The 8,281-nt window shown below is 40.2% G+C and overlaps 1 protein-coding gene across 1 annotated transcript in view; it reads left to right on the plus strand.

Annotated features, from left to right (window-relative positions):
* Positions 1-8,281, plus strand: part of LOC101589752 (histone acetyltransferase p300) — a 19,585-nt gene that overhangs the window by 4,443 nt on the left and 6,861 nt on the right. The window contains exons 3-8 of the mRNA XM_004642564.2: positions 1,318-1,385; positions 3,309-3,459; positions 3,582-3,728; positions 4,695-4,808; positions 5,578-5,743; positions 6,549-6,713. Coding sequence (XP_004642621.2) covers positions 1,318-1,385; positions 3,309-3,459; positions 3,582-3,728; positions 4,695-4,808; positions 5,578-5,743; positions 6,549-6,713 — 811 coding nt within the window. The remainder of the gene's footprint in view (positions 1-1,317; positions 1,386-3,308; positions 3,460-3,581; positions 3,729-4,694; positions 4,809-5,577; positions 5,744-6,548; positions 6,714-8,281) is intronic.

An 8,281-nucleotide genomic window follows, 5' to 3' on the forward strand; every position in this document is an offset into this window, starting at 1 on the left:
TAGCAATGTTAAAGTTTGTAAAATACAAAGGGAAATTCTCACTTTGGCCCTGCCACTGAAGTTCCTCACTACAGTACAACCGTTTATGGACCATAGTGGTTTTGTTTGTTTCTGCTTTCTACCAACATATATCTTACTGATTTATACTATTTAAAAAATTTTTTGCTTTAGATCGTAGACACCCATTGATGCTGATCTCTGGTTTTGATAAGCGCTTCTATTTGGATTTTGTTTTTATTTTTGTGACAGGGTCTTGTAATGTAGCTCAGGTGGCTTGCCTTGAGCTCACAGCATCATACTCCCTCAGCCTCCAAGGGCTGGGATTACACACGTGGCTAGCAATTTTAGTTGTGCACAGATCTGACACCTTGCCTTGCACACCTGGCCCACCATTCTTGCCACTTTCTGAAGTTGTTTTAGAAGTTCCCTTTTATAAATGTCTTTAGTTGCAATATTGTGACAAATTTATATCTTCTTTGGTCTTTTTTACTTTGACCAAAGGGCTACAATTTACATGGTACCAGATCTGGTGAGTAAGGCATGCGAGAACACGCGATGGTATTTGCACAAGCCTGGTTTTCCGTTGGATGACACTCAGCAGCAGCATTTGCTTTCTTTGCTTAGCATTCACATTTTTTGTTATGTCCCATGAAGACAGTCACAAAGAAGAATTTCAAGAACTATTTTAGAAAATGGCAAATGTGTTTGAAAGGAGGGGAGGATTACTGGCAATGTGTCTTACTGTAATATGTATGGTATTGACAATGTTTTTAATGTCTGCATACATAACAGCACATTTATGCGTTGGTACATATACACATTATATCCCAGTCCCTTTTATTTTTTCCCTCCCATCTTCTGTAGGTGTAGTAAACTATTCTTATTTAATTACACACCGTGTATTTTAGTCACACCTGATACATTTCACATCTGCTGGTTCTGCTTTCGAGATGTACTTTCCCTTAGCACTTTTACCAATGTAATTGACTAGGAAAACATTGGTTTTATTGCTGGTTTGGTTTTGTTTTTCTCTCCCCTCCCTCCCCCGCCCCAGGATTGAACTCAGGACCCTGCGCAGGTGGTTATTCTACTCAGCTAACTCTCTGGCCCTGTTTTATCATTTGCTAATTATTTTCTGTACTGACTTCTAAAAACTGTTTTAGTATTGCTTATATTAGCTGTTCGTTACTTACACAAACTTGTACCAAGTTGTCATTTGAATTTTAGCCTTATTAAGATGAAAGATTTGTCACAAGTGTATCACTGTAATGTTTCTCTACATATATCATGTAACCAAATTCTTATTTTATATTTTAGATTTTTCTGTGATGGATGCTTAAAGAAAACTGCACGAACTAGGAAAGAAAATAAGTTTTCTGCTAAAAGTAAGCTGTATTATTACATGTAAATCTTGCTATAACATCTCTTAACAATAGTTGAAAAGAAACCATCCAAATAAGTTAGTTTTAATCTTACTTAAAAATATTTGATCAGGGCCAAGGATATAGTTCAATGACACAGCAGCTGCCAGGCCAGTGTGAGATCGTGAGTTCAATTCCTGGTATCAAAAAAATATATATATGACCGAAGTAAAGTAACGTGATTCTGTAAGCTGCTGAAAGTTGAGCTGAACGTGTTTTGGGGTATGAAGTCTATTATTCCTAAGAATAAGAACATATTCTGGGCTGGGAACGTAGCTCAGTGGTAGAGCACTTAACTAGCATGTGTTAGACCCTGAGTTCAATAGCCCAGCACCACAAATAAAGAGTAATTATCAAAAAAGGATTTTAACATACACAAGATATATAAGATACATGTTTTACTTTTCCTGTATTTCTTCTTTGGAGCATTGCATTACATGAGCCATAAATAGAAATGAGTGGCCAGAATTACAATCCCCTGAGAGGAACAGTCCTTCTCCTCAGCCCTATTAATTATGTCCATGCCTTTCTAAGTGCTACTCTTGACAATGTAACTACATCCCAGGGACTTGTTTTGTTTGCTTGTGAGACAATATGTCACTAAGTTGCCCAGGCTGGCTTCAAACTTGAATCCTCCTGCCTAGACCTCCCAAATCGCTGACACTATAGGTATGCGCCTCTGTACCAAGCTCTAGTCTGTGCTACTTATTAGGGCTACCCTTAGCCCTCGCATGATCTTTTCCTTCAGAGAAGAGTGTGTGAGAAATCTAGCAAACAGATAGTTGACACTAATCTCACTGCGGTATTTGATTTAGCTTTGCAATATTTTACTGGTCTGTAGGATTGCTTTGACTCCTGTACTATTTCTTAAATGCTTAATCATTTCAAATATTATAATCTAGGAAAAATGAACGTAGGTGTTTATTGTTGTACAGCTTCAACACCTCTGAAATTAAAACAATGGTCTGGGTGTGGTGGCCCATACCTTTAATCCCAGCACGGGGAACTCTGAGGTAGGAGGATGTTTGTTGAAGGCCAGCCTGGATTACACAGTGAGACCCCTGTCTTCAAAAAAAAAAAAAATTAGGAGCCGGCCAGATAGCTCAGTAGATTAAAGCACCTGCTTAGGCAGATGCAGAGGTTGGTGGTCCGATCCTCAGCCTGCAGTACCAGCCCTGCCCCCGGGGCAGTTGAGACTGGGCATGGTGGCACACATCTATAATCGTCTGTAATCCCAGCGCTTGGGAAGCTGAAAACAGGAGAATCATTACACATCCATTCTATATAGTAAGACTCTGTAGTCCCTGTAGACCCTGCACTAAATACTAACATACATATATATTACTGGGAAATAGCATTTAGAAATTGCAGAGTGTTATGCTTGCTTCAACAGCGCATGTAGGGCCACGGAGATGGCTCAGTAGAATAAGTGCTTCCCTGATAAGTGCAAGGGCCTGAGTTCAATCCCCAGTTCCACAAAAAAAAAGGCACATATATGTAAATTGGAATGATAATGGTCAGCATGACCTGGCACCAGGATGAGACAAAAATGTTATTTTTAAAAAGTACCTAGCTATCTTGGTAACTTAAAACTCCAGGGATGGTGGTGCATACCTATAATCCCAGCTCTTCGGGAAGTGAGGCAGGAGGATCATTGTGAGGTGAAGGCCAGCCTGGGCTACATAGTGAGACCCTGTGTCTTCCCCCCCCCCCCCCCCATCCCAGTGGAGCTAGGTATCTGTTTGTGTTGGGAAAACATTCATTCCTAGATTTCAGATGGAACCTCAAGACTGACAATAGAAATTGAAACCTTGTTAACTTTTTTCCCTCACTAGATGAGATATTGTGCCCAGGGCCACCTTGTTACCTTAACTTTCGCATTCCTAGGGTTGCCATCTACCAGGCTTGGAACCTTTCTGGAGAATCGTGTGAATGACTTTCTGAGGCGACAAAATCACCCTGAATCAGGAGAGGTTACTGTTAGGGTTGTTCATGCTTCTGACAAAACTGTGGAGGTGAAACCAGGCATGAAAGCAAGGTATTTAGTAGTAATTTTCTTTTCTTTTTTGGATCCATAATTATTCATATGTAAAAAGTACTACTCATGATTCCAACCTGAATGACATGTTGTGGTTACCCACCCCCATCTGAATTATATAGGTTTGTAGATAGTGGAGAGATGGCAGAATCCTTTCCATACCGAACCAAAGCTCTCTTTGCCTTTGAAGAAATTGATGGTGTTGACTTGTGTTTCTTCGGTATGCACGTTCAAGAGTATGGCTCTGATTGCCCTCCACCCAACCAGAGGTAGGACTGACTATGGCTAGCTTCTCATTTTTTTGGTAGTTTCAGATAAAAGCATAGATAGAGACAGGAAAATATTTAGTGTGCTCGGTTTGGAAATGTAAAAATCTCAAGAATTCAGTATTACTAAAGTGAAAAATTTTTAAAACATACAAAATAACTGCTCTCTATATATATAGTTTTGGTTTTTTGGGGGGGGGACTTTTTTTTTTTTTTTTTTTTTGTGGCGGAACCAGGGATTGAACTCAGGCCCTTACTCTTGCCAGAGAAGCGCTTATTCCACTGAGCCATCTCCCCGGCCCCAGGGATATTATCTTTATATGGAAAATGATGTGTGGGCTGGAGAGATAGTTCAGCGGCATAAGCACCTGCCTCACAAGCACAAGTTCCTGAGATGGAAAACGATGTGAATGGCAGCTAGAAGTTGGAAATTGGAAACAAACTCAATGGTTTCAAAATACAGGCTTGAATCCGTATTGCAAATGATAGTTATGTGTAAGAATGTTACACAAATGAAGTAGGATATGGTTTAGACAAAGTTCTCAAAACAGTATAAAAGCCAGGATGGAAATTTTTATCAAAATGCACTCAGATCAACAAATACTGATTGGTCTAGTGTGTGCTTGTTACTACTGAGTGTTACAATACAGTGAAGCCAGACATGGTGGCACACACCTATAATCCCACAACTTGGGAGACTGAGGCAAGAGGATTAAGAGTTCAACAGCCTGGGCTACAAAGTGAGCGCAAAGCCAGCCTGAACAGCATAGTACAACCTTGTCTCAAAAAGACAAAAAATAAACACAGTGTAGCCAGAGGCTCATAGACTTCCCTAAAGGGGTCAGCCCAGTCATTTATTAAGCATTCCAAATGACATTACAGGCAGAAGGCATGGGATGAGAGCCTTGTCTTTTTAGCTGCATAGAGTAACTCATTATATGATGTTTTTTTTCTCCCTGTTGAATATAGGAGAGTGTATATATCTTACCTCGATAGTGTTCATTTCTTCCGCCCTAAATGCTTGAGGACTGCAGTCTATCATGAAATTCTAATCGGATATTTAGAGTATGTGAAGAAATTAGGGTAAGCATATATAATGGCTTTTTCTTAAAAAAAAACAAAAAAAAACACCTATGTACTATTGTGGTGGGATGTAGGCCAAAAATAGGTAACTTTTTCATGTCCTGCATTCTTCTCTAGGAAAACTATAGTCTCAACTTTAGCAGAGCCTTTTGTGAAATTAGTATTGCCAATACGAAGAAAAGACTTTCTCTGGTTCACACATTCTGCTTTCATTTTATTTTTTTCATTAAACCACTATGTACAGGTTGAAATGAAGTTAGGTTTGTTACTCACTTGACAGCAGAAATTTAAACTTTAGATCCTTTAGTACTGGGGTGTCAAAACCAGAATGAGACTTAAAAGTTCTGGAGGTGTTCTTCACCTTCTAAGGGGAATATTTGCTACCTCTCTCTCTTGGTAGAATGGGTTTGTGTTCTTTTGTATTGTCTTTTCACTCTTATATGCAAATTTGGAGTTTTTGTATCTAGAGCTCTTTCAAATGAAGTACACAACACTCTTCTAAAATTCTCAGGAATTTGGATGTGGTGCTGACCTGTGGGCTTAGTGTTCACTATCCTGCAGGAAATCATTGGTTTCAGTATTCGCTCTACCTTGTGGTTTAAAGTGTCACATTCTGCTTTGCTGTGGTGGTACAATGGTGGGAAAATTGCTTGAGCCTTGGCTTTGGAGCCAGCTTGGATGGTGTAACGAGACCCTGTGATCTCCTCAGTGAAGTGTAGCACTCTGCAGAATGGGTGATCTTATTTGAATGTTCCTTTTGTCTTCTCAGATATACAACAGGGCATATTTGGGCCTGTCCACCAAGTGAGGGGGATGATTATATCTTCCATTGCCATCCTCCTGACCAGAAGATACCCAAGCCCAAGCGACTGCAAGAGTGGTACAAAAAAATGCTTGACAAGGCTGTGTCTGAACGGATTGTCCATGACTATAAGGTCAGTCAGACCATGGCAGTGTACTGTCCATCACTTTATTTTAACAAGCCTTCTGCAGGCTCTACCTCTTCCATGTGATCCACAAAATTATGCCAGTGTGACAAAGTATTGTGTTTATGTGAAATTTTTCAAAGTGACAAAAATTTGCTATTAGCATTTATAGCTAATCCATTGTGACCAATTAAAAATGCACTCTTAATAAGTGTGTCATTTTAGGGGCCAGGGAGATGGCTCAGTGGAATAAGCGCTTCCCTGGCAAGCGCAAGGGCCTGAGTCCAATTCCCAGTTCTGCAAAAAAAAAAAAAAAGTGTGCTATTTTTAAACATTGGTGAATATAAACCGTATGATAATCCCAAGTACTGTACTGAGTGAAAGCAAGTGTCAGCTAGAGATTTTCCCAAGCAGCCCAGCCATTCTGAAGCAGCAACGTAGTCCTCATTTAAGGCTGCTGAAGTATCAGTCATGGCCTGTCCTGCATCCTATCTCTATGATAGGGGATAGGAAAGGCCAAAGGTCACAGTGTGGATGTGTATGATTTTACCTATTTGGGGCAAGGCAGGCAACTCACCACTTTGTAGAGGCAGATAATACCCCTGTCTTCGTGGATACAGGAAGGAGAACACTAGAAATACTGACTTTGGATGAGGACTTCCAGTGTTCATGACATTATGGCTTAGGTACAAAATCTCTGCCAACTTACAAAAGACGTTTTCATCTTACTTTTTTCTAACATCATATAATCAATGCTCTATTTGCAAAAAAAGGAAATACAGAAATTTCTATTTGTGCTTGTATATTTTCATAGGATATTTTTAAACAAGCTACTGAAGACCGATTAACAAGTGCAAAGGAATTACCGTACTTCGAGGGTGATTTCTGGCCCAATGTTCTGGAAGAGAGCATTAAGGAACTGGAACAGGAGGAGGAAGAAAGAAAGCGGGAAGAGAACACCAGCAATGAAAGCACTGATGTAAGGGTGATTTTTTGGGGGGAGGGGTTTGCGGTGGTGGTGGTCGTGGTGCTGGTGGTGATTGGAATCAAACTCAGGACTCTTGGACTTGGCAGCGAGCTATCTCCCTGGCCCAAGTGTGATGTTTTTGTTCAGTATCTATGTTCATTTTGACAGTGATCTGGAAGTGAGTTTAAACTGTTTCAATTTATAAAGGACCTCTGTAAATTGAGTAAGACATTTACCTTAGGAAGGTAAACCAGAACCTGGTGTGCTAACATGTATGTGTAATTCCAGCACTCTGGAAGGACAAGGCAGGAAGATTGCAGATGTGAGCCCAAACATTAGCAACTTACTCCCTATCTCAAAAGAAAAAGTCTGGGGATGTAGCTTAACCTGTGAAGGCTTGGGTCACTCCTTACTATCCCTACCTGCTCCCCCCACACACAAATGCACCCCAAAATAGTTATACCTGGTTTCTTTTACTGGTTTTCAATTTTTCTAACCAACAGATGTGTTCTAGAGATTTTTTTTTTTTTTTTATTTTTTTTTTTGTGTGTGTGTGTGTGTGTGTGTGTGGCCACTTCAGCCCACCAGGAGGCGGGGCTGGCTGGCATGTGGTGCTGGGGGATTGAACCATGGTCCCTGTGCTTTGCGAAGCTTGTTCTAAGTAGGTGCTTTAGACCACTGAGCCATCCCACCAGCCCCAACAGATGTGTTCTAAATTCTATGTTGGTCTTTGAGTAATGTAAAAAAATTTTTTAATGGAAATCTTTATAAACACAGGAAAACCAGGCATGGTGGTGCACTCCTGTAATCCCAGCACTCTAGGAGGCTGAGGCAGGAGGACCTCTGTGAGCTCAAAGTCAGTCTGAGTTACATAGAGACCCTGCTCCCCCCCAATTTAAAAAAAAAAAAAAAAAAAAAAAAACTGATGAGATGAACATGGCTGAAGTGCTAAGTTGTAAATAGTCTGGTCTCTGGCAAACACACCCCACCTTGTATGTGTGTTTTTGTCTGTCCAAACTCACTCATGCACATCCCAGTCCTCTCCTCCCATCTTCTTTTTTCTCTGAACAGCCCTTTTTAAATGTGTAAAAACTGAGCTGGTAAAATAGCTCAGCGGACTAAAGGCCTTCTTTTAGCAAGCACAGGGAGCGGAATTTGTTCACTGCCACACATGCCACACCTCTGGGGCATGCTGAGCCAGCAACCAGTGAACAAATCAGGGTGTGGTGGCACATGCCTAAAACAGGATCACTACGAATTCAAGCTGTATAGTGAGACCCTGTATCAGATACATAAATGGGAAAAAAAAAATCTTAACAACTCTAGGTATTATGAAGCATAAAGGTGAAAATGGCCTTTTGTGAACACAGGAAAGAAAAAACTAAAAAACAATGACCTTGGACCAGGCTTTCTTACTCTTCTGGACATAAGGACTAAAGTATAAATTCAGAGAGAGAAACGTGGCCTTATAATTTAAGTTAATTGATTGTATGATTCTAAGCATGGGTTGTATTTTTTTTTTAATTTATTTTTATTTATTTATTTTGTGTGTGTGTGTGTGTGTGTGTGTGTGTGTGTGT

Source organism: Octodon degus, unplaced genomic scaffold (genome assembly GCF_000260255.1).
Source record: "Octodon degus isolate 3935 unplaced genomic scaffold, OctDeg1.0 scaffold00156, whole genome shotgun sequence".
In the NCBI taxonomy this organism is placed as follows: Eukaryota; Metazoa; Chordata; class Mammalia; order Rodentia; family Octodontidae; genus Octodon; species Octodon degus.